Below are 24,266 nucleotides of genomic sequence, written 5' to 3' on the forward strand. Positions count from 1 at the left end.
ATTAAAAAAGTGAAAAGATACATGAAGTAAACTAAAAGTCCTTTTACGAATTTAATCCAAGTAATGTATGTACTAAGTATTTATTAAACAATTTTCATCGAAACGTGTTTGCTCAATATTACAAGAAATAAAGAATATTACAAAGATCAAAAAGTTTATTCGGCCATTTTTTCTTGTTAAAAGCATTAATCTAATATTAATCATATACGTGACATATGATTTTAATGAATATGATTGAATATGATCAATTTGATTCAACATTGTTTTCCGTTACCGACTAGAACCAGCAATCTATTTCAACAAAATTTAATGCTTTGAAGCTAGTGTTATTTTTCTTTTTGCACTACGCGGTGTCTCGCTTAATGGAAAATATTACTTTCTTTACTTAAAATATATATTCGTTGAATATGCATTAAATCTAGTGGCATGATTGTAGCTTCAAAGCACCTAAATTCATGGACACATAATAAAATTGTTCATGTACAACCATGAATATATATGATTAGGTACGCGTTGTACGTTCCGCAGATTTACATTTTAAAACAATCTAAGCGTGTAAAGTGAAAAATATTAATGTTCCGTGTATCGTACGTCATTAACAAAAATATACATTCCCCCTTCATCACGCACAGGCTTAGAATATTAATTATATTACTTATGTAACATTATATACAATGATGGTTTTGTATGTAACAAATATAGTGTTACGAGTATTGGTCGAAGATCGCCCACGCAACAATATATATATTTATATATATAATTTGTTTTGTAATTGTGTTTGTTTGTTAAGTTTATCTTACTATGCTTACGTTTATATTATTTACGCTACTGACATGGCTTTATGAAGCAGGTTCATTGGTTGAACATAACGTAGGTAGTTGTTGCGGTTCGAAGTTTACAACTTCGTGATAAACGAGCTCTGAAAACGAGAATATCTCATAATTATTAGTTCATTTAAATATTGTTCCCGAGTTAGGATGAGAATCATACCTTTCCATTTTTCTACTGGCAAGTCCATGTCCTCGAAACTTTGATCGTACGGAAGTGACACCGGTTCATCCGTTGGATCCGCGTATTGAGCAAGATATGGGTGAGCTAAAGCCAGTTCTGCTGTGATTCGTTTCTCCGCATCCAACTCCAACATCAACTCAAGTAAGTCTATGGCTGTGAAGCAACGCATAATTACATTAAGTTAATTTCTATTGTTACTCAGTTCCACGGATATCTAAACTAGGGCTGTTACTTTTCCGAAGCTTCGACTCTGCGAAGCTTTGAAACTTGGATTCTCATCACCTTCAAAGTTTCAGAATCAAAGCTTCGAAATTCGAAGCAAACTTGAATATTTATGAGACCATTTCACGTGACATTACGCTTACCCAAAGGATTAGCTCCTCGGAACACATCCTTGAAATTCTTCTTCTTCAAAGGCGGTAAACTTTGTATGTAATTCCTCGCCTAAAACAATGTTGACGATTCTTTACGTAATCTATCTTGCTTCACAAATATACGAATTACATAATAATTTTCTAAAGCTACAGATAGTATACATTATTTGTTATACCACACTCTTTGTATATCTTTAAATATCTTGCTCTTCGTATAACGTAAACTCAAAGCAAAATCATATTGTTGCGATTCATCTGATTAAAAAAAACGATTACCTCTTGGCTGCTAATTTTGCTTAAAGTTTCTTCTGTGGGTGTACCACAGAGTACTAAGACTCGTGTTAGATGATCAATGGCTGCTTAAAGTTAAGGTATGTTTGAAGCATAATTCATTATACAATGGGGAAGATTTTAATTAGTGTGGAGTTATGTTAGAATTGCGTCTATTCAAAGCGGTAATCTTCATTCCGAAAGAGGATGTAACGAAAAGGATAGAGCACACGGAGAATTAATATATGTATACTCACAGAGTCAATCTTCTAACGACAATGTTGCGTTTATTGGCATTTTTGTTGAGCTCAATCAATTCGAGAGATTATTCAAAATGTTACCGATTTCGATGCCATAAAGAATTACATGCGAGGCATTTAAGCCGTAACACAGTATAAATCGTGCACTAATAAAATACTCTATGGATTTCTATTCGACAATTCATGTATTACTCACCGACTCTGATGATATTTTTTGCATGAACTCGTCTCGTGGAGTACCCAAAATTTCCATTATTAAGTTCAGTTGATGTATATCTGCTCTTGCTAAGGTTCCACCACACCTTTCTCTACTTTCACTAGACTTTTCGTTATTATATGATATTACAAATAACGTGACTGAGCGCGTTGAAGCATATTAAAATAGAGTAAAATATATATACATATATATACATATTCCTTCCTTTTTGAACAATTAGGTTGCTTTTGCCAGCAAGAGTCAAAGCTGTACAAAAAGCGAAGAGTGCCAGGAGGCAAATAAAAGAAAATTGTATTAATGTATTAGCACCGAAAGATGTTAAAGCGAAACAAAAGCCATATGTAGAGCCTTAGCAATAAGCACGTTTTTCAATTCTGTGATAGTTAAAAATTCGTGATACGTGTTTTACAGTTACAAAATGAAATTGGGATGTACGTATATTAGTGTCGCATGATTAAACAGAAAGCACAGATAATGACTGATTGGAGCAAATACTTCGAGAGCTTGAAAAGGATACGATCAGTGCCAGGAAATAATGTTCTTCCTGTTAATAATTCGGCCATTATACATCCAACCGACCATATATCGACTAAAAGAGAGAATAGATTTAAATTCCATAAAAAAACATGATCAGAAGATATTTGTAAACAATAGAAAATAATAATCACCTGTTTGATTGTAATGCATCCAATTAAGCATGATCTCTGGAGCCCTGTACCATCTTGTGGCAACGTAACCAGTCATTTCAATCTCCGTAGGCCTGGCAAGTCCGAAATCTAAAATCTTCAACTCGCAATCTTCGTTTACAGCTATATTGGAAGGCTTTAAATCCTGTATATTCAAAACGCTGTAGTTCAAGTCCTCTCTAAGGTTTAGAATAGTTTCGATACTCATTACACCTTACCCTATGTATTATACCCGCAGAATGTATGTACTTGAGGCCGCGAAGGATTTGATATACAAGAAACTGTACATGATCGTCAGAAAGCTTCTGAGTCCTTACAATATTATTGAGATCTGCACCCATCAGATGCGTGACTAAGTATCTGTAAAAAACACACGATATTACTAAAATTCGCAGTCTAATAATCACTAGACTCTGGATTTTATGCATTTATCATAAAAATGAGCAAGTGCAATTTAAAACATCGAAAATATTAAAAGACTTTAAGAGTATTAGTATATTATTTTCACCACATTAAAATTATTAATGAAGAATATAGATTTATATTTAGCTCCTGCGTCTTTTTATTTTGCATAAACATCCGGAGTCTAATAATTATATCGATAAGTCTGTGAAAATACGTACACCTGCTGAAAGTCTTCCAGGGAGGAAGACGGATGAAATACATCTAATAGACCGATCACCTGCAACAAATATTAATGAATATTCGATTTGTTAGCTTGAACATTTGATAATAATCTGTGCAGTCGTCTAATTTGGAAAGTAAAAATAAAACTTGGTGGTCGCCGACAACATAGATCCTCTTAATTTTAGGTGCCAAGACAAAGTTTTCAAGTGCCTCTTAATTCCCACAGTGCCAACTGCCGGAATGCATTATATACATACATATATACAGAGTGTCTTATAACGTGACAATCTCAAATAACTCGTAAATTATTTGTTGTACGAAAAAATGTTTGCAACAAAAGTTACATGGTTTTCTGGGGAGCATACAGTGTTCTAATCTGTTTTTCATTACTTTGCTTTTTTATTGAAATACTTTAGTGAAAAAGTACAAATTGAAGTTTTTTTACTCACATTCTCATGATTCATATGCTTCAACATACGTAGCTCCCTATATGTTCGCTTAGCATGCACAGCTGACTGGAATGGTCTAACTAACTTTTTGATCGCTACCTTATGCCCGGTTGTTGTGTCAACTGCTGAACTGAAACAATATAGACACATTTTATGACTAACCACTTACTGTTAGTCATACGATAGAAAATAACAAGGTGGCACGTGTCTATTGTTGAACCTCTGATTGTTCCATTTAGAAATGCAATTTTATCGAACAAATGGCTTTGTTAGACAGCAAGATAATCCTACTAGGAAAACATCGTATTCGAACGCTCTAATTTTAGTTCCCGCGATATATATCCCTTTACACTCTGAGCTATTTTAACTCGAAAATTAAACATTTCTTCTGACTTGGAATAATTCTTTCGATGGATATGAAATTGATATAGCACCTCGTATAATACTGAAATGTTCGGAAATTGATTAGATACCAACATATTCAATAATGTAAACAATAATGGAATAATGGAACAGCAATTTTTAGTGGCGACTCTGAATCACCACTCGAGTGCTAAGGGTTAAATATATAAAACGAGAGCGCTTTCTACGTTCGAACGAGTCGCCGCGACGATATCGTGTAATCTGACATCGGAAAAACGTGGAAAATATAAAATTAGTTATCGTACAACAGCTTTCCTCGAACGTAAGCAAGAGAAATGCTAGAAATGTCAAGGTTATGATTGGTTCATGGTCAGGATATAATGCTGTATTATTTGCGAGGTAAAGAAAACGTGATAGCGGAAAGTTTGAACGGGATGTTCGAGAATCCTGAGATCACGGATGATTGAGAAACGCGACTGTGACGTATTCATTTATTGTCTGGCTTACCTGACTTGTCCGTAAGCTCCTGATCCCACTGGAGTGAGCATTTGATATCGTTCCGGAACCTCCCATTCGGTCCTATTTATTTCGACTTTATGAAACTGCGGCATACTACGCGCGAAATTCTTTCACTCCGGTGTAACAGAATTCACAGAAATACGCCTGAGACACGTACAACCACTATGCACTAACGTTTGGGACCACGGTTTACAGACACTTCGGACATTTCCAAATTAGCCTACTAAATTAAAAACCACACATCCATCGTGTGTAACACCACGGTCGACTATGACAATCGATATCGCGCGCTTTTTCATCAGCGAGTAATCGACTTCTCTGTCTGTCGATTTATTTAACCACCACGCACACACAGTTACACAGAACACACATATAAGTATACCTAAGTACCTATATATATATGTAAGACACCTTTGTCAAAGAGTAGGGATACAAGAGACGACAGAATGGTCCTTTTGTTATAGGCACGCGGGAAATTCAAATCGACTGGATTTAATATTCTTATTGTTAGTTCGCAGTGTGTGATAATTACAAGTATGTTTATTTTGTAATACGTCACATAATTTGTTCCGCCTTTGTCCTACTGCTAAATTTTGTCTAATTCAAATCCAGCTCAGTGATTCTCAATTTACGATGAATTTACGGTAACCTGGCAGTAGACAGTATAGTTTACAAGCAGTCACATTTTATTTGAAATACAGCAAGAAAAACAATAATTTATAGTAACCAGCATAAATATAATAGCCGCAGTTTATGATAAAGAGATTTCTTCTCAAACTTGATCTTCTTTCGAACTTATAATTTCTTGCAATGTCATCATAATTTCCATATAAATTCTACATAGAAAGATTATTGAAAATTAGAATGTATCGATAGCGCAACTTTCGATAGCCTTATACTTATAAGTATATGTAAATGAACATACGCACGTCTAAATTGTTTTCCTGTACCCAATGATAAGGTGTATGTAAAAGTGTGTATATAGCTCCGTGTCTTTTACAGTCTTTTACTTTTATGTTCCGTCGTCGTTGTCGGTTGTCGTTGTCGTTTGTCAGTACGTACATTGCTAGTGACCGTAGTAAATGACGTGCTAAAATTGTTTTGAACAATTGTGTTTCGGTGATCATGGATACGAATGACTCGGACCCGGTCGAATATAAGCCTTCCCTTGAGAATATCATTCAACAACGATCGTTACGATGGATATTTGTCGGTGGCAAGGGCGGAGTTGGTAAAACTACGTGCAGGTAACCATAACCTATACGATCTGTTTCTCTTTATTAGAGAATTTCAAATAATTACATACAATAGAACATTAAACGTACAATACAGCTTTTTGCCGTTTAATCGTTCTTACAGTTGTTCCTTGGCGGTGCAATTGTCGACAGTGAGAGAAAATGTACTCATCATATCGACAGATCCAGCGCATAACATTTCCGATGCTTTTGATCAGAAGTTTAGCAAAGTTCCGACGAAAGTGAAGGGTTTCGATAACCTGTTCGCCATGGAAATAGATCCAAACGTTGGCCTCACCGAACTGCCCGAAGAATACTTCGAGAATGATTCAGGTAATTGTTGTTACACGTACACAGTATGGAACATATTAATAAATATATATATAATCAGTTTCAGACGGAGAGGCGATGAGATTGAGCAAAAGTGTAATGCAAGAGATTGTAGGAGCATTTCCTGGCATCGACGAGGCTATGAGTTACGCAGAAGTCATGAAGTTAGCGTTAATCTAAATACTGTGCGGAGCATGAAAGAATTGTAACAGGAAGGGAACAGGGCAAGAAGTCTGACCACTCAGATGTCCTTTCCGTTCCTCTTGCCCTGTTCCCTTCCCGCTACAATTCTTTCATGCTCCACACAGTACAGTAAGTGTTCACGCATTACACAGCTTTGTAAAATATCAAAATTTTCAGGCTTGTCAAAGGAATGAACTTTTCAGTTGTTGTGTTTGATACCGCACCAACAGGTCATACTTTGAGGTTACTATCGTTTCCACAAGTTGTCGAGAAGGGTCTGGGAAAGCTAATGAAACTAAAGATGAAAATTAGTCCTTTCATTACACAGGTTCGGAGGGAGTATAGCAGTTAATCTTACATTTGTAACGTCGACCCTAATTTTCAATATATTTTATTCCAGATAAGCTCATTACTGGGTATGACGGACTTCAACGTAGATACATTTTCCAACAAAATAGAGGAGATGCTTACCGTGATTAGACAAGTTAACGAGCAATTTAGAAATCCTGACCAAACAACTTTTGTTTGCGTATGCATAGCAGAATTCTTGTCTTTGTACGAAACGGAGAGGCTTGTACAGGAGCTCACAAAGTGTGGAATTGACACTCATAACATTATAGTGAATCAGCTGCTGTTTATGCAAGAACAGGATGCAACATGCAGACTCTGTCTAGCTAGGCACAAAATACAAGATAAATATTTAGAACAGGTAAATCGTTATTATATCAAACGGGCTATACAAAACATCGAAGCTTAATTCGATTCAATTTTCTCCAGATAATGGATCTGTACGAAGATTTTCATATAACACAGCTTCCTTTGTTAGAAAAGGAAGTTCGCGGAGTCACGCAAGTCAGAGAGTTCTCCGAGAATCTTGTTAAGCCATACAAACCTTAACGACTATAATATATAAGTAAGTACGACTATAATATAAGTCGTGATATCTCCGATAAGAATCCGTAACTTTATATATAATCAAAAGCTTTTGTAAACTTATAAAACATATATTGCGAAATTTGTATAAGAGGTAATATTTTTATTTATGATATGTTCCTTTGCATGTAAAAGCTTCGCTTCGGTGTCTACGCATTAAAAAAGTTCGCATTTCATTGAGATCGTGTGAATTTAATTTTTCTATCATGTCAATTGATCACGGAAACCTCTCTACCGATCTGGACGAATGCATTTACAGCGTGCTCTATATCGTTCCGTGTGTGCGCAGCACTGATCTGAACACGTATTCTTGCTTTATCCTTCGGTACGACAGGATAACTGAAACCGATCACGTAAATGCCTTTCCCTGCGAAAAGATAGATTAATGCTCAACCTTTCTAATATTATACACGTCGAAGAATATATTGTAAAATCCATACTAATCATCTTGTCTGCAAATTCAGAAGCTAATCTCGCATCTCCTAACATGACAGGGCAGATGGGATGATTGTCACCGCTGATTGTAAAACCTGCAGCCTTCATACCGTTTCTAAACATGTTGGTATTGTTCTCCAGTCTGTCCAGAAACTCTGTAGATTCTGTTATTAGATCCATGACCTGTGCACAAAGAACATTAACCTTGCTTGGAGCCCACATTATACATTATAATACAAGGAATCTAAATCAACCTTGCTAGCTGACGCTACCACAGGAGGAGGCAACGAATTCGAAAATAAGTATGGCCTGCTGCGCTGCCTTAGCAATTCGATTAATTCTTTTTTACCAGTCGTGTAACCACCAGCTGCTCCACCTAGAGCTTTGCCTAGCGTCGAGTTAATGATATCGATGCTACCTAGCTGGTTAAAATAGTCTTCTGTGCCTCTGTAATTTAGCAATCAGGGACAAAATTGAATGGACATTTTAATCTGCGGTTCCTCTACATATTGTAAACCAGTTCAATTAGGGTAGCACGTAATGTAACTACCTTCCACGTCGTCCAAAAAATCCAGTAGCGTGACAGTCGTCCACGAAAGTGAGGGCGTTGTACTTTTTCGCAAGCTCGAGAATTTTTGGCAACGGCGCGACAGTGCCGTCCATAGAAAAGACACCGTCGGTGGCGATCACGCGTAGACGGAAGGACATGCTTTCTTGGAGCTTATTCTCCAAATCTATCATGTCCCTATGCTTGTACCTTTTTATAGAATATCATTCAATGTTATAGTCGTTATTAAAATAATACATTTACCTATATTTCTCACCTGTATTTCTTTGCCTTACACAGTCTGATACCATCGATAATAGAAGCATGATTCAGTTCATCGCTCAGTACAGCATCTTCAGGTTTTAGCAAGGTCTCGAAGAGTCCTGCGTTCGCATCAAAACAAGATGCATAAAGAATCGCATCTTCCCTACCATGAAAATCTGCTATCTTCTTTTCTAATTCTATGTGAATGTCTTGAGTACCGCAGATAAATCTTACAGAACTCAAACCAGCTCCGTACTTATCCAAAGCCTGCTTCGCTGCTGAAATCACTTCTTTGTTGCTCTAAATCAGAAAGATTAGTTGTTACATGTATGAACTACTGCTTACAAATGTTAGTAGTCAAACTTACGGATAAACCTAAGTAATTGTTAGCACAGAAATTAAGAGCTTCTACTCCATTTGTTAACGAAATTCGTGTTTGTTGAGGCGAAGCAATTACTCGCTCATTTTTCCATGTACCAGCTGCTTTTATCGCTTGCAATTCTGGTTTTATGCACTCCATTAGAGAACTCATGCTTCTTTGTAATATCCATCTTTTACAATTAAGTCTCAGACCTGTTATTTATATATAAGATAATTGAGTTATTCAAATAAATATTCTGAAGTTGTTTAAGTAGAAATAAAAGAAATACTTTTCTCAAAAATCGGACTCATATCTGGAAACGCTTGGCTGTTTGTATACCTGAATCTATACTGAATGATATCTGATCAAAGTGAAATGAAAGTAAGATGAACTAGTCAAACCTGTTTAGTAGTATTTATGACGTTCGAGCTTGGCTTATTCTTATACATTCCTGTTACGTGATATATGCTTGATCTATCTTGGTAAATAACATTCGTAGTACATTACGAATTTTGTTTAATATTAATATTTATGTGACATCGAGGTAAGGAGAAAAATAACATTATTAATTTAATTTCCATGAGATTTATTTCGTAATCGTATGTCCTCCTCGTAATTTTTACTTAAATTTTAATAATATATTAATTCATTGAATTAGGACTTCGTTTTTCTTTTTTATATTCGTTAGTGTCTAAGTTTTTATTAGAAGCGTTTTCTGTTGCAATACGACTAACATTTTGTTAAACATTATCTATTAGTTTTTATCTAACGTTTATTGAATTTCATCGATCAGAACACTATTATTTGGAGCTACATTACAATATTTAACTGGACAGCAAACATGTTAAACGCATCGATTAGAATGCATCTCGATTATACTAACGTTCTATTATTCTATAGAAGATTTGAAATTATTATTACTTTTTATTATTAGAAATATTGTTACATGTTTACTCTTAAATCTGCCAGTCTTTTTGTCATAAATTGCATTCTGAAATCTCACTATTTGGTCTGTCGTACTTGGTCTTAATTATCACGTATCTCTTACAGAATTAATTTATCCCGAAGCGGCAAATAATACAGCAACGTAATTGTTAGACTGTGGATGTTTATGCAATTTGCAAAATTTTATTTTCCGTGGTAGTAGCCTTTATAGATCAGAAATAAATGAAAATTGTACTAAATTCTATCGTATTTTATATCCTAGCATTTTTTGAAAATTTTCAAAAGCCATAATTGCATAAAGATCCGCAGCCTAGTAATTGTAAATGGTACACACTTTTACGGATTATTCCGGATACTTTTGCTCTAATTATTATATTGGAAGAAAAAATAGGAGGATGAGAATTTCCATTCGCGTAGCTACACGACTTTTATAAATATTTACGATTGAAAAGTTTCAATAAGATGTAGAATGGTAGATAGCTTTTAATTCAAGATTAATTAATCAAAATCAATGTACATGTAACTTCGTATGTTCTCCAATTTACACCTATAATACTCGACATATATATATTATTTCCCAAAAAAATTGTTCGTATCGAGTTTATCTTTAGAACGAAAAAACTTCAACGTTCGTGAACGTTTCATGATGCCTTGCTCTTTACGGAGAGTCGAGTTGCTAAAGAATACGCGTGCGGGAAATTGTGTACGATCACGTAAACCATGCCCAGGTAGATGATGATGGCGATTGTGAGAAAGAGATCAAACACAGCTGGCTTCACACTGAAATGTAACAATGAATTAATAAACGATGTTGTTCGCAAACGGTAAATATAATAAAAAAGAATGTACCTGTACACGTTGAGCGTGGCTTTGGTAACATCGTAAAATACAAATTCTGGATCTTGTTTATCAGGAGTGTGTAACGTAACTTTAACATCCACGAGATATCTGGCCATCGCTTCCTTTAACGTACTAATTAACATATTATTCTTGTCTGCTAATAAGGGAGCGGCTCTTGGCTGAGACGCTAAATAACCGAACCATAACGATAACGATTCCTTCGAGATCTCCTGCAAAAATCAATATTTCATACAATAAGATCCCCCTTTGTTCTTTCATTTCGCTCAAGAGAATATTAGCGTACCAATGGATCTGTGAAGATTTGACTAGAGCTTAAGTTATATATGTGCCTCGCTAATGCTTCAGCTACTACTTGGGTGTGCTTATGCAGCCTATCTATTTGCCCTGCTTTCATTAAGTCTAAGATCGTTGTTCTAATTGGATCGTCGTGGCTTTTCAGCGTGGATAGAGTTGTAGCTGGTAATCTTCTCATACTGTATCTTTCGTGCTCCCAAGCCAATGTTTTATCAGCTAGATTTATTTTCTTGTGTACTCCTTCTACGGTAGTTTTATTCAACGACTCCGAAACAGTTTTCAGTTCTTTGTAAAAGAGACCGCCGGTCGAATTCTCTTTTGGCGGTTTCGACACGTGTACATACAGATTATTATCGGTGGATACAGTGTCCAAGCAAATAACATACGCTGCATCCTAATGAAAAGATGTACAATAGATTATGCTGCCTCTACTTGAAATTATAGAGAATACTTTTAAAATGTGTATTACTTGTATTATAGAGCCCTCGAGGCTATCCAGTTGATCCTCCAACCACTTTTTACTACCTTGATAATTAAGTTTGCCGGCACCGGTCACTATGAAGATGAGGTTGTACTGTGGCCTTGATCTGCTGGTAGAATACAAAATCGAGAACAGTCTCGCTATCTCCAATAACATAGCTACTCCCGATGCATTGCTGTCTGCACCAAAAGACAACTCCTGTTTATAAGAAACATACACTTCAATTCCCATAATCTGTGCTCGCACTCCATTTTCTACGACTCCAACATGAATAAACGTTTATTCAAAATTTAAAGATTCCAGATTGTAAGTACTAAATGCGAGTAATTCAAAGTGAAGTGCACACTTACAGGCGCGACTCCTGTGCTGTCGTAATGAGTCACCAGAGCTATAGTCGGTAGCTTCTCGTCTGCTCTGGTGCCAGCTAGTCTACCATGTAGCGTGGCCACTTTAACATCTACCTTAACAAGCGCTTGGCCAGACGGTACAACAACTTGGTAGCCGCTGGCAGATATAGAGTTAAACATCGCTTCTGCAGCTGAACTGGCTTTCTCATCAGTGATAAATCCATTGGAGAGGTCGTTCAGGATTGTCTGCAGGTCTGGATGCCATTTAGAGAAGTAGACCGGTATCATTGTTTCCGGTCCGAACATCATGGCTTCTTCGAGCATCATAATATGCTGGAATACCATAAAATAGACACCATTTAATCAGTTTTTTCACAATTCCTATATGGTTGAAGAGTAGAAATGAGTTAACGTGGTTACCTGTCTCTCCTCCGATGTTAGGTCGTCGATCCTCTCGGGTAAAACGACTATGAGGGCTCCAGCTTTGTTCTTGATGGAATGGAACAGAGTTGGCGTGAGATCCAAGGCTCTGGCGACTACGCAGTGCCTGGAAGTGCTCCATCCTGTGAGAGACCTCGCCTCCAAAGAAATTGGAGCGCTGCGGCAACCTAAATGAGAACTTCAATATTATAACGATAATGAATCTAACGTTCGTGTAAAAGAGAAAAGTATGGAGATTATGTTACCGTGAGGTTCACCGTGCAAGTCATACTGGTGCATCCGATACACGGGGAACTCGTGCGATGCCGCAACTGGATTCACCGGGGAGATAATAATGAAAATCGGCAATATGATCAGTAAATAGTACGGCAGATATCCACGGCATAATTCCGCGAAACTGTCGCATTCTTCCAGCCACATCCTTTCGGGTTTCACTCAGCTGCTGAACCCCTGATTATTTTTCATCGACCCTCGACTCGACTTATTCGTACCGTACCTGTCTGTGGTCACGCCGTGAGAATTACAGGCGCCAGAGACCAGAGATAGGCACTAGGCAGAGAGCATGCGTTCGCCCGGTACATGCCCGGTACAGTGCTGCCCTTTAATCTAGTTTTAGTCTAGATCGAAACCCTACTATATGCGCTACTTATCGGTGATCTCGCTACCAGTTTGGGAGTTTTACCGTTACGTGGAATGGCACTGTACGAACATTTCAGCGGAGCTTCAAGATTCTGCCAAGGGCGGCGCTACTATCAACGTAATGTAAGATCAGATTGAATCAGATAGAGATAGAACATAGAACAATTCACGATTGACATTTGATATGTAATGGGGTCTATACGATGATTTTATGTTTATTTTATAACTACGAATTTCTATTGTGAGAACAAAGTCTAGGTTAAATTATACACACATATATATTTATGTTTGTATATACATATAACGTAAAGCACGTGTATACGAAATTTGAAAAAGGTGTTATTATTTAACTTCTGAAATGGTGGATCATTCAGTACCATCGGACATTCTTGACGATCTCAGCAGGTTAGCTTTTGTAACGAGCTAACGTCTATTTGTCGATCATTATTTACTTTGATTTCGAAAGTAATGTGTATCTTTTTTACAGTCGATTCATCATCAACGTACCCGAAGAAGAGCGAAAAGACTTGGTTCGAATATGCTTCCAGATCGAACTGGCTCACTGGTTTTATTTAGATTTTTATTGTACCGATGAAAATCCAAAACTTAGGCCATGCAGTATGAGAGAATTTGCTACACACATATTTTATCATATACCGTTTTTAAAACTCCATGTTGCTAATATAGATAATATTCTCGAGCAATGGCGAGAATATAAGCAAAATGTTCCCACGTTCGGGGCTATTGTACTGAACGAAGATTTAACTAAAGTATTGCTTGTACAAAGTTATTGGGCGAAAAACAGTTGGAGTTTCCCAAAAGGCAAGGTCAATGCGGACGAGGATCCTTCTCATTGCGCTGTCAGAGAAGTTTTAGAAGAGACGGGTTTTGATATTTCCAATTTGATAGATGAAAATGAATATATCGAGTCGATGATAAATGAACAATTAGTGAGATTATATATAATATGCGGTGTTCAAAAAGATACCAAATTTCAACCTAAAACACGAAAGGAAATTAAAAATGTTGAATGGTTCTCTCTAGCAGATTTACCAAACAACAAAAAAGACTTAACGCCAAAAGTCAAAATAGGAGTTGGCCCGAATGCATTTTTTATGGTAATTCCTTTTGTAAGGTGAGAAACAGTTGAAACGATTCGGTTGTTCCGCTCAATGGTTTCAACAAAATATAAAGAAATGTGTTGGAAATTATAGAAAGAAAGTCTTTGCCAAAATGTTTTCCAATGCTTTTATATTCTTGTTTGTATGTAGGAGAATGAGACGCTGGATACAAGAAAAACATTTACGTGAGAAAAACATAAACACAGTACGAAGACATAGACATAAATCTCTTGGTGATGTTGAAACTGTTTCGAAGAGCAAACGGCAGCAGCAGCAACAACAACAGCAGCAACCGCAACAACAACAACAGCAGCAACAGCAATTATTTACTCATCCTGGTCAAGTAATTATGCTTAGTCTATGATTAAATACCGTATTTGAGAAAATTCTAATAAATTTCTTTCACAGAGCGACATTTCAAGTATTAAAGATTTTATAAATTTTCGGCAATCCAATACCTCACCGTCTCGAAATCGAGTATGGGTCAGATGTCAACGGCGTGTATACGAAAATTCGTGTGATAATAAAAATACTGTATCGAAAGCGGCAATTAAACGTAATTTATTTGGTGAACAAAACGAAGATGAAACTTCGTCTGCACTTGCCAAACAATTAACAGACAGCCCACGGAGTCAACCAACTTGTGCATTTCTAATGGATCCGGCCATTCAGTCTGTAAAATGTCACGATTTTACAAAGTGTGAAGCGCAAGCCTATACAAAAGATATTACCGGTAGGTAATTCGAGATAGTGTTCTCGCAGTAAATTCAGCAACGATAAAGTGTTCTTCTTTTCAGATCAAGTATTTCAATCACAAGAATCTCGAAATACCGAAATTTCCGGAGGAAATCTGAAAGCTTTATTATTTGACAAAGCAGCGAGCAAATTACCTACAGATTTAAAGACTATGCCATCCCCGTTCGTTGCGATGGATTACAGTGCACGGTTTGTTTCGACAGATGATTTCGAAACTCGGAAATATTCTGTGCAGCTCGGTTCAATAATTTGGGAACACTTTAAATTTGATAAACAAGCAATACTGAAGTGTTTGTAAATTGATTTTAAAGAAACAATTGTTAAGTTTTTTTAAAAGAAGGAAAGAGCCACGTTCTACATGTCCGTACTTATAGGTGTATTAACTTTTTTATGCTATATATACAGGGTGTACCAAAATTTCTATTACACGGGATATCTTTTTATCCATCGTATGTATGTATTTAGAAAAAATACTTCCAATGAAATTTGTATGGTTTCCAAAGCTCTATAGAAAGGTGCATTTTTTAATATTTTATTTGACGTGTTGAAGGTCATTTTAAGGTCAAGTTCACTTTTTTAAATGGAAACATAATTTTTTTATTATATCAACTTATTCCATGAGAAAAAACAAGCAAGTTTTATTCGAAACGTTTTTTAATTCGACAACAACTTTTTAAGTTATTCAATGATAAATACACTAGAAGAAGTGCCTAATAGATCAGTGCGCTCTCCTGATTTGACGCCATGAGACTATGCACTTCTTATGACTTTATCATTGAATAACTTAAAAAATTGTTGTCGAATTAAAAAACGTTTCCAATAAAACTTGTTTCTTCTTATAGAATAAGTTGGTGTAATAAAAAAATTATGTTTCCATTTAAAAAAGTGAACTGTACCTTAAAATGATCTTCAATACGTCAAATAAAATATTTAAAAAATGCACCTTTCTATAGAGCTTTGAAAACCATACAAATTTCATTGGAGGTATTTTTTTCTAAATACGATGGATGAAAATATGTCCCGTGTAACGGAAATTTTGAGACACCCTGTATACATATATTAAAATATATATAGTATATTATATTAGAGAGAGAGAGTGAGTGAGTGAGATAGATAGATAGATAGATAGAGAGAGAGAGAGAGAGAGAGAGAATTGTGAATAATTGCGTGTAAAAATTTATAATTGAATGTAATTTTAAACACTTGTGATCTCATGACGGTTTCTCGTTAAAACTGTATTTTGTTCTTGTACGATCTTCTAATGTACAATAAGAATGACGGTAAAGCGAATACATTGTTGATTTGTAATGGATATTGTAATGGATATTGGTAGTTATCATTTTCGTTTATTTATTAACAACGTGTCTACGATCATTTAACCAAGGTAGAAAAATGATACACTGATATAACGGTCAAACATAACAAGAGACTACTACAAAAGAGATTTATAGTTTTAAAGAAATAGTTCGTTTTATACATCTGCTTGATTTGTATGGAAAGAGAAGATTGTGCATATACATCATTGGCAACAAATTATTGCATGGCAATGGTAGATAATCAAACAATTCGATCGACTGTTTTTTACATGAAATTTGCGCCGTATGAGATTTGAAATGAGATTGTTTATTTAAAAACAAGAACTTACTTTTTGCGTAAGAAAGTTCTGTTGTCAGAAATCTGTGTAAATTTGTTTAAAAAACGGACAAGTAATAATTTTTCATTATTTGAAAAAGATTAGATAGATTGAAATCATTAGCGCAGAAATAGTTACAAAGTACAATGTTTTTTTTAAAAGAACAGTGCCTGCGCCTCGTATGCTTCTAATAATCTCATTATTTAATCCAAAAACCACTTTACTCTCTTCGATAAGTTTATTTCTTGTGTCTTCATCCAATGTTTCTGCAATCTTGTTCATCGTGTCGCGCATAATTTGTTTAAGTTCAAAAATATTACACTCGAAATCTGTAATGTTATTACCACCTGTGTGAATTTTTCTAAATGGTAAAACTTTTTGCATTAGCTGTCGTTTTTTACGTAGAATAATTCCTCCGCTAAGAAGACCCATATATAGGTGGTAAATGTATGCTATCAGTAATGTGGGATCGGTATCTTCTATTTCCCTTAAATGCATCAGATATTTGACGACACTGTCCCTAGAGCGTGAAACAACAGTAAACATGAATTTTGAATACGAGAGTTAATCCATTGGAGATAAAAACGTGTACGATTGACCAAACGATCGTCTTCAATGAGATTCGTTTTCATAGATTTGATAAATGTGTGTTGTTCGAGCAATAAAAGAAATAAGGAAAACATGCAACTTTGTCGAGCGTAAACGTATATGTTATAAACATATATCCGGTGGTATGTGTACAATTATGTATATATAACAAGGTACTGCCGCGTAACATGTAAACATTTAGAAATAGAAATAATATACATAGAAAGACTGTACCTAGGACTGTAGTTTCTCATCCACCCTTTTCCTAAATAAAAATCTAGGTCGCATTCAAAAGCTTTCACACGAGAAAGTTTGTCGATTGGAAATAATCCTATCTTAGTACTTTTCAGTCTGATCATAGCACCCTCTAAATATAGGAAGATTTCATAAAATACTAAAAGACCATCCGCCCATACGGAATCATTGAGAAATCCTGTTGGAAGTAAAAGGACTTGACAAACAGATACAGAAAAAAAGATATCGAGTAACCTCGAGATTCGGTAAATTATTATTACTATTATTATTGTTGTTTTGTAAAAATCTTGGTTCCGGTTGCATATCGTTCGATACAGTTACCAAATTATCTTGTACAAAGTACACAATATGAAATATTATTCTATACAAATATTCTGGAAAATAATTGAAAATAAAATTCAAATACTTTACGTATATGTATATCTATGTACGGTTCAGATACTAGCCTAAATTACACAGTGACATTATAATTACGAATGAAGAAATTTTGTAAAATGATAGGATATATTATGTACGATATATATATAAATATTTATATATATGTATATATATAATTTATCTTACCAAATGCTAATTTTGCATTCACTAAAGCGTCACTGATTGTGTGAATTTCTCTCGTAGCTTTTCGCATTTTTTTACAAAATGTATCTTCACTTTTGTTCGACATCTTGATACACAATGATTGTATATATATTTATATATATGTATATATATAAGTACTTAATAACTAAAAGCAACACAATAGCACTATTTAAGAATGATGCGGATTTCTTCGAGTCTAAAGTATGATTGTAATCAACAATCATAAATGACAGTATCCGCCAGTATCCGCGTTTGACGTTTCGCAAATTTACTACGCCATGAACGAAACTGAACGAAACTGAACGAAACCCACGAAACCTGAATAGAACGCGAAAAATTGGATAGTGTTGCCATCTGCCGACAAGACCGATATAGTCGATAAATTACGCCCACGGTGTATTACGCCATTACGCAATTCCATCGACATCTTTCCTATAGACCAGTGTTTCCCAAAGTGTGGTACGCGTACCCCTGGGGGTACACGAAGACTTTGAAGTGATTTGAAGTGATTTGAAGGGAGTACGGGGTTACGCACTGATTCTGTAAGTAGTGCAACAACCCCAAACAATCCTGGTGCATAGTGCAGCGGGAGTCTACTGTTGTGTACAAAGAATGTACACGCCTGCTACTTGTTACGACCGTTATAGAAGGGGTACACAGATGTCGAAACTTTGGGAAACACTGCTATAGACTATACAGAATACATAGACTATAGAATAGAGAATTACTATGTATAGTCGCCGGTACCGTAGATAACGCACGATATAAAGTGCAATGTTTATACTTGACGAACCTTAACGTAATTACAGACTGCATATCAAGATAAAAAGCGTGCTTAGATCTGAAACGTATTTCTCACGACTGGACGGATCCGGCGTGGCGCAACGAAACACGTACGTGAATCGTCATACCACTGGAATACGCTTCTGTTAGACGAATCGATAATTACACGGTCCGATATGTCATTTAAATCTGACCAGCCGTTAAAATTAACGTTGAACCGATACCATTCACGCGATGACACGATGAACTTCCTGTTCATCGTTCGCATCAATCATCGATAAATGTCAGTCCAGGCAGTCTGCTAGCAGCTGTCATCGTGTGACTAAAAGCATGAAAATTTATTGAAGTTCGGGAATTTATTGGAATTTACAATCGTACGATTTACGGTCTGTAACATTTTTCTCCGTTTCAGTTACATAATCGGCATTCCAACAATGTTCGAATGGACGTACGATGGTGTCGACGTCTCTATACCCCGTAACGCGGGTCCAGAATGCGCATATTACATAAGTCCACACTATAGAATAATTGAAACCTCCTTTGTTTCCATACTAATAATAAGTCTTCTCGTATGGGGCTACAAACGGTTGAAATTGCCAAGCGAAGTATGCTACGCAGACCACGATCGAGTTGGCAGAAGGATATTGCTTCTGACCATGTCTCTGGTATTGGGGATGGAAATCAGTTTCAAACTGACCAGCAGGACCCTTGTATACTTGTTCAATCCCTGCCATGTAACCACAGCGGTACAGGTAAGATCGAACGAGTACAACTACATCGAAACGTAGAAGAACAAGTATACAGATATCTAAATCATCTTTTCGCGTTACAGTTGTATTTGTTAGCAGCTGCTCCTAGCCCAATGGTCACAACACTCTTCAGGATACACTTGAATTTCCTAAATGGACCAGTCTTGGCTTATTTGTTCCCAGAGACAGAATCGCGGGGAGTAAGTTGGTATTCTTTGTTTGTTGGTAAATTATCTTGATTGTTCACATTGACAATGGCATGCATTCTTCCAGATATTCGCTGATAAAGCATTGTACTACATTCAGCATGGCTTGATGGTAGTAATACCATATTATTTGCTAAGGCTTGGAGGTAGTTAATTATAATACTAGCAAATTTAATCTTAATTGTGTCGATACACCCGCGAAGGTCACAAATATTGGGTGTCGATAAATTTTGGCTGTTAGCGGATGATTCGAAAAAATATTCGAACACTCGAAGGTTATTTGAAGGTCACTCTGCATTTTTCATTTTTTAAAAATAGAATGCATCAAATCAAATGAAAAATACTATATTCTGACTAGAGAAGATTTTGCGCGAATTTGCTTATTGATTCAATGTCATTTATGAATGACCTTCGAAGGACCTTGAAACTTTTAAACGAAACATTTTACATGGAAAACATTTCTTGTATATTTTTTTATTCATCTATCGTTTGGCAGTAATAGCAAATGGCAGAAATTTCTAGACACCCTGTATATTCGAACTTAATTCTAGGTGTTTACAATGTTGAGCCTTTATCGGACATGAGCTGGATAGTTTTTAGTTATGGTTTGAATTTAGTGTACCATTTCTGGATTCTTCAGGCCCTCGCCTGGGTATGTGGCATTTTCTGTCGATTATTCTTTGCCATATTTGATAATATTTAGTTAACGAGGCACGTTTCGTTTTACAGCCCATACAAGTAAATTTAAGCCACATGTTGTGTCCAGCTGTGCTGGACCCCTTTGAAGGGCAGTACTATCGCCTATGGACGGTGGTCCATCAGGGATTGCTATGTCCCTTGCTGTGCAAGTTGTTTTGCTATGGATCTAATTACTTTTTGACCAAATTTTCGCTGACTAAGGTGAAACCGAGCCTCGAGTACATACTCCCGAAAAAGAGGAACAAGTACGAGGAGAATAGGAAATTATGTGAGAGTACTTCGAATACCTCAGGTAACGGGCACACGCACGTCAATTAGTCTGCTTTTTATCAATGCCATCGTGACCTCCGTCAACAATTTTTACCAGGATGAAGTGAGTACTTAAAAATTTTAAAGGATAGAGACACGATCGCGTACATTAACAACTATACAAGCAAGTGTTTGGTAAGTCACGTCTTATTTCTTCGAGATATTTAGGCGTTTGCGTCTGATTTGATAAAAGAATATTTTACCATAATATATTTATATGTAATATATAATATACAGAGTGTCCCAAAGATGTACTTCCTTGAAAAAGGTGATTCCTGAGGTTATTTAAACTAACTTTGCAAAAATTGCAAAAACTCCTTAGCAAAGCCATGGAGAAGATTTTCACAAAGGAAAAAGGTACTTCAAATGATCTCAAAAATCACCCCGTTCAGGGAAGTACAACCTTATTGGGACACCCTGTACAATTTTTTCAGTTCACTATACAAAATGTATAATTATTGGTGAAATCAATCGATGTAATACATATAACAAGTCGAGCGCTTTCAGGCGCATTGCAAAGTCGGTTCATGTATTTTTTCTTCATTGTTTTCAATGTGTCGTATGCACTAAGTTACGATTTCTGTGAGTCTACTCACGTGTAGTCGTACATAGTTTTCTTTTCTGAAATCCAACTTTTAATACAATTATCCTTTCGATTGTGTAATACATTCCACCAACCTAGCACGTGAAACTGAAGTAATCGATGCGATTACACACAAGTTTTCAACCTGACTGCCGGGGTTTTGTCGAAGTATATATTATCTTATGCCAAAGAATAAATGGATATGTGATGGAAATTAATATATATATATAATAACATATAAATTAAGAAATAAGTTTAAACCGCAAATTAATTTCGGAATACACACGAGACGTGGTTCGTGTGAACCGATATATGATCCGATATATTTGAACAATTCTTTCGCGATGCAACTCCGAATTGTTGCATTGAAATTTATTTTTCTCAAATTTTTCTTGACATTTTTATATTACTGTGGCCTAACAAAACAAATATTTTATTCGCCATTTATAATGGTTTTCCTATTATTCTCTTAACAAGAATGATATGTACATATTAAGATATAGAGCATTATTTTCGAAATGAAAATGTCACGACTTGTATTCAAACTATTTTGTGTGATAGAGTAATTGATTTTAGGCTTCCACCGACTTGTGTCATGTTAATGGTTGAGCTTTTATTGTGCCCACCTGTTACACCACTGTGTTTTCGAACTCGGTGCACATGTAATTGCATGTAAAGAGATGCAAACAATGCATTAACTATAGTTAATACAATAATTAATACTATGTTTACATAGTATTGTACTTTGTATACATAGTACATATACATATACATATAGTTATGTTACTTTCAAGATAAGATCTCTTGTAATATCGATTGAAATAAAATTGAACAACCGGAAATATTCAATTGATATTCGGTGCAGGATGTAAAGAAATGGCCGAGGTCAAAGTTAAGGTCAGGTTTACGTTTAGCTAGCAATGAAACTTAGCGATTTAACCATTTTTGAGAAGACAATTGCTATTATAATATGTATATATGTATACATGGTTCCTTTGAAATTTTCGGTCAATTTTATACAGTGGCGCGCACCCAGGATGCAATCTTGGAGGGGGGGGGGGGGGAGCTGAGTTGAACCCAGCCCTCGGTTTTGCGTGATGACCTTTTTTTTCCGCGAGCTATTCCGCGATTTTATTTTTGGAAGCTAAACATTTTTTTCTTGGGGGGACTTGGCCCCCTGCCCCCCCCCTGGGTGCGCCTTTTTTATAAATATACAGAATATGCTATAATATATATATAAATATAATCAAAATAGAAAATTTGACCTTGAGTTTTCAGATGAAGGTCAATTCTGTGGAAAGTTTTTTTTCCATGTATATCTGTCAATCAGAAAGTGTAGAAACAACTGTGCACATTTCTGTGCAACCTGTACACGTTAAAACTTGGAAAAATGTATCAAGAGATATAAGTGTCGTATTCTATGTATATTATATGTGTCTTAGACCACTGTCTCGTGACAATGTAAAAAGGGGATTAGCATACTTTGTACATTCTGTACAGAAAAGAACGTGCGTACGTTGCTTTTCCTAAACTGTAGTACAATTATAAATTTGCAAAAGATATTCAGAAAAGCTTGAACCAGCACTTTGAGAGTTCGGAAGATTTGTCATCATAATGGGCCAACTATAATCAACTTTGGTTTTAAGGGTGCGGACGTTTGCATATTTTGAACCTATTAAGTCGATTATAATTTAGACCATTATGATTTTAAGTCTCTCTCGATTGTGAATCAAATTGAAAATGCATTCACACTGGCTGGGTTGTGTTTGTGGTACATTATTCCCTCTGTAACGCAATTCGGAAATACAATGAGACGTTAGAGAGCAGTGGAAGTGATCTTGCCTTTGCCCTTATTGGCTGACAATGTTTCGCGATTGATGGTGGAATTGCAGAACGCGACGCTACAGAGGAAATTCGAAAAATTGTTACTTTTTCACTTGTACCAAGAACGATGCCCCGCTCTTCAAATTGTTCATTAATAAGAGATTGCGTACAGTTACAACAAATTACTATTGTTATATTTTTGTAAGCTACGGGGAGTAATGTTTTTATGGCAGTGATAGACCTATAGAAATCCGAAGTTTTGGCAATCTAGCAAAGAGCGAAAGAACGATGTTGGTATTTACCAAATATTCACATGTAAATGTTTCAAATAAAAAAGAAAGTCTAGTCATGATATGAGGGTTCTAATTCTACCATCGCCCGAGATTAGTTAATACAAACAAATGTTATGGGGAATGCAATAGTACAGACATTAAAGCATTAAAATAAAATAATTTATTTACAGAGCGATGTACAATTTTTTTCTTAGAACACTCGTATATTCCTCGTTGTAAGAGTCTATACCGAGTATGTACCGATGCGTGTTCCAAGCTTAATTGTATCCTGACTAAATTACTTCTCCTCTAAACGTTTGTACAGAATCATTTAACACGGGCAGCTGTATAACTTTGCATGATTTATATGCACGTTCAGACACGAATATTATTTACAAAATGGAGTTAGAACTGTTTCCACATGTACGTACTCTACATACGCGACGGGTCGGCGTGGATTAAATTGTAACACTTAACGCTATAGTGTACATATATATTCGCAACCACATCGAGATTACATTAAAAGAATCATAATAAGGCACCACTATACAACACATGTAGTTTTCATATGTCTTATCTTTTCTTTTTCACAGAGTTTTGCTTTGTCGATCCAAAAAGGGTATAAATTCTAAATCAGTCCGCGACCCGTGGTACATTCGCTATCCAAGTAGACGAAGACACAGATGAAATAAGATTTCCTTTGCATCTACGATCGATTCGATAGATAGAATTCTGTGCAAATGTTTAGGAAAGAGAGAGAGATAGAGAGAGACTGCGCAATGTTACAAATGCTACATGCTTAACAAACATAATGATCATAATAAATATGTACAT

At 35.8% G+C, this 24,266-nt stretch overlaps 7 protein-coding genes across 12 annotated transcripts; 3 read left to right on the top strand and 4 right to left on the bottom strand.

Annotated features, from left to right (window-relative positions):
- Window positions 1-66: 66 nt before the first annotated feature.
- Window positions 67-5,125, bottom strand: LOC143215928 (mitogen-activated protein kinase p38b). 2 transcript variants are annotated; one of them, XM_076438547.1, is made up of 10 exons: window positions 4,765-5,125; window positions 3,895-4,024; window positions 3,442-3,500; window positions 3,037-3,178; window positions 2,801-2,963; window positions 2,650-2,721; window positions 1,662-1,741; window positions 1,377-1,455; window positions 991-1,164; window positions 67-919 (listed from the first exon to the last, which is right to left on the bottom strand). In XM_076438547.1, exons 1-10 carry the CDS (start codon window positions 4,866-4,868, stop codon window positions 840-842), a joined length of 1,083 nt encoding a protein of 360 aa, XP_076294662.1. In that variant the 5' UTR covers window positions 4,869-5,125; the 3' UTR covers window positions 67-839. The 2 variants fall into 2 exon arrangements, with proteins under 2 accessions (XP_076294662.1, XP_076294661.1); XM_076438546.1 differs by lacking the exon at window positions 1,662-1,741 and adding an exon at window positions 2,112-2,191 and having other exon boundaries at window positions 4,765-5,122.
- Window positions 5,126-5,678: 553 nt separating this feature from the next.
- LOC143215929 (ATPase ASNA1 homolog) lies at window positions 5,679-7,639 on the top strand. Its single transcript, XM_076438548.1, has 6 exons — window positions 5,679-6,023; window positions 6,136-6,344; window positions 6,403-6,505; window positions 6,702-6,852; window positions 6,925-7,233; window positions 7,302-7,639. The coding sequence occupies exons 1-6, from the start codon at window positions 5,902-5,904 to the stop codon at window positions 7,419-7,421; spliced, it is 1,014 nt and encodes a 337-aa protein (XP_076294663.1). The 5' UTR covers window positions 5,679-5,901; the 3' UTR covers window positions 7,422-7,639.
- On the bottom strand, window positions 7,540-10,335 carry Gcat (Glycine C-acetyltransferase). Its single transcript, XM_076438545.1, has 7 exons — window positions 9,354-10,335; window positions 9,071-9,276; window positions 8,717-9,003; window positions 8,443-8,649; window positions 8,147-8,339; window positions 7,898-8,075; window positions 7,540-7,824 (listed from the first exon to the last, which is right to left on the bottom strand). The coding sequence occupies exons 1-7, from the start codon at window positions 9,373-9,375 to the stop codon at window positions 7,667-7,669; spliced, it is 1,251 nt and encodes a 416-aa protein (XP_076294660.1). The 5' UTR covers window positions 9,376-10,335; the 3' UTR covers window positions 7,540-7,666.
- Window positions 10,336-10,474: 139 nt separating this feature from the next.
- LOC143215924 (BOS complex subunit NCLN) lies at window positions 10,475-13,028 on the bottom strand. The gene is made up of 7 exons (XM_076438543.1): window positions 12,679-13,028; window positions 12,413-12,600; window positions 11,996-12,325; window positions 11,634-11,843; window positions 11,154-11,558; window positions 10,859-11,079; window positions 10,475-10,789 (listed from the first exon to the last, which is right to left on the bottom strand). The coding sequence occupies exons 1-7, from the start codon at window positions 12,851-12,853 to the stop codon at window positions 10,651-10,653; spliced, it is 1,668 nt and encodes a 555-aa protein (XP_076294658.1). The 5' UTR covers window positions 12,854-13,028; the 3' UTR covers window positions 10,475-10,650.
- A 164-nt stretch (window positions 13,029-13,192) lies between these two features.
- Dcp2 (decapping mRNA 2) lies at window positions 13,193-15,471 on the top strand. The gene is made up of 5 exons (XM_076438544.1): window positions 13,193-13,477; window positions 13,560-14,207; window positions 14,344-14,536; window positions 14,602-14,926; window positions 14,991-15,471. The coding sequence occupies exons 1-5, from the start codon at window positions 13,431-13,433 to the stop codon at window positions 15,245-15,247; spliced, it is 1,470 nt and encodes a 489-aa protein (XP_076294659.1). The 5' UTR covers window positions 13,193-13,430; the 3' UTR covers window positions 15,248-15,471.
- Window positions 15,472-15,747: 276 nt separating this feature from the next.
- On the bottom strand, window positions 15,748-18,650 carry Ho (heme oxygenase). The gene is made up of 3 exons (XM_076438561.1): window positions 17,990-18,650; window positions 17,405-17,603; window positions 15,748-17,102 (listed from the first exon to the last, which is right to left on the bottom strand). The coding sequence occupies exons 1-3, from the start codon at window positions 18,090-18,092 to the stop codon at window positions 16,670-16,672; spliced, it is 735 nt and encodes a 244-aa protein (XP_076294676.1). The 5' UTR covers window positions 18,093-18,650; the 3' UTR covers window positions 15,748-16,669.
- On the top strand, window positions 18,388-23,512 carry LOC143215932 (transmembrane protein 164). Of its 5 annotated transcripts, none has more exons than XM_076438557.1 (6): window positions 18,388-19,542; window positions 19,623-19,739; window positions 19,813-19,891; window positions 20,297-20,397; window positions 20,475-20,736; window positions 20,812-23,512. In XM_076438557.1, the coding sequence occupies exons 1-6, from the start codon at window positions 19,225-19,227 to the stop codon at window positions 20,814-20,816; spliced, it is 882 nt and encodes a 293-aa protein (XP_076294672.1). In that variant the 5' UTR covers window positions 18,388-19,224; the 3' UTR covers window positions 20,817-23,512. The 5 variants fall into 5 exon arrangements, with proteins under 5 accessions (XP_076294672.1, XP_076294670.1, XP_076294671.1 ...); XM_076438555.1 differs by having other exon boundaries at window positions 18,389-19,136; window positions 19,203-19,542; window positions 20,475-23,512; XM_076438556.1 differs by having other exon boundaries at window positions 18,389-19,073; window positions 19,203-19,542; window positions 20,475-23,512.
- The last annotated feature ends 754 nt before the right edge of the window (window positions 23,513-24,266 follow it).

Source organism: Lasioglossum baleicum, chromosome 14 (assembly GCF_051020765.1).
Source record: "Lasioglossum baleicum chromosome 14, iyLasBale1, whole genome shotgun sequence".
In the NCBI taxonomy this organism is placed as follows: domain Eukaryota; kingdom Metazoa; phylum Arthropoda; class Insecta; order Hymenoptera; family Halictidae; genus Lasioglossum; species Lasioglossum baleicum.

Coding starts and splice junctions, on each gene's coding strand:
- LOC143215928 (XM_076438547.1), bottom strand. CDS start 4,868: ATGCCGCAGTTTCATAAAGTCGAAATAAATAGGACCGAATGGGAGGTT. Junction 4,025..4,764: donor GGAGCTTACGGACAAGTCAG/GTAAGCCAGACA, acceptor ATATTGTTTCAG/TTCAGCAGTTGACACAACAA. Junction 3,179..3,441: donor CTGGAAGACTTTCAGCAGGT/GTACGTATTTTC, acceptor TGTTTTTTACAG/ATACTTAGTCACGCATCTGA.
- LOC143215929 (XM_076438548.1), top strand. CDS start 5,902: ATGGATACGAATGACTCGGACCCGGTCGAATATAAGCCTTCCCTTGAG. Junction 6,024..6,135: donor GTTGGTAAAACTACGTGCAG/GTAACCATAACC, acceptor TCGTTCTTACAG/TTGTTCCTTGGCGGTGCAAT. Junction 6,506..6,701: donor AGTTACGCAGAAGTCATGAA/GTTAGCGTTAAT, acceptor CAAAATTTTCAG/GCTTGTCAAAGGAATGAACT.
- Gcat (XM_076438545.1), bottom strand. CDS start 9,375: ATGAGTCCGATTTTTGAGAAAA. Junction 8,076..8,146: donor TGGTAGCGTCAGCTAGCAAG/GTTGATTTAGAT, acceptor CTTTGTGCACAG/GTCATGGATCTAATAACAGA. Junction 7,825..7,897: donor ATTTGCAGACAAGATGATTA/GTATGGATTTTA, acceptor ATCTTTTCGCAG/GGAAAGGCATTTACGTGATC.
- LOC143215924 (XM_076438543.1), bottom strand. CDS start 12,853: ATGTGGCTGGAAGAATGCGACAGTTTCGCGGAATTATGCCGTGGATAT. Junction 12,326..12,412: donor TAACATCGGAGGAGAGACAG/GTAACCACGTTA, acceptor ATGGTATTCCAG/CATATTATGATGCTCGAAGA. Junction 10,790..10,858: donor GCCACGCTCAACGTGTACAG/GTACATTCTTTT, acceptor GTTACATTTCAG/TGTGAAGCCAGCTGTGTTTG.
- Dcp2 (XM_076438544.1), top strand. CDS start 13,431: ATGGTGGATCATTCAGTACCATCGGACATTCTTGACGATCTCAGCAG. Junction 13,478..13,559: donor ATTCTTGACGATCTCAGCAG/GTTAGCTTTTGT, acceptor TCTTTTTTACAG/TCGATTCATCATCAACGTAC. Junction 14,208..14,343: donor ATGGTAATTCCTTTTGTAAG/GTGAGAAACAGT, acceptor GTTTGTATGTAG/GAGAATGAGACGCTGGATAC.
- Ho (XM_076438561.1), bottom strand. CDS start 18,092: ATGTCGAACAAAAGTGAAGATACATTTTGTAAAAAAATGCGAAAAGCT. Junction 17,604..17,989: donor GAATGCAAAATTAGCATTTG/GTAAGATAAATT, acceptor TACTTCCAACAG/GATTTCTCAATGATTCCGTA. Junction 17,103..17,404: donor ATGAGAAACTACAGTCCTAG/GTACAGTCTTTC, acceptor TTCACGCTCTAG/GGACAGTGTCGTCAAATATC.
- LOC143215932 (XM_076438555.1), top strand. CDS start 19,225: ATGTTCGAATGGACGTACGATGGTGTCGACGTCTCTATACCCCGTAAC. Junction 19,740..19,812: donor CAGAGACAGAATCGCGGGGA/GTAAGTTGGTAT, acceptor GCATTCTTCCAG/ATATTCGCTGATAAAGCATT. Junction 19,892..20,296: donor TTATTTGCTAAGGCTTGGAG/GTAGTTAATTAT, acceptor ACTTAATTCTAG/GTGTTTACAATGTTGAGCCT.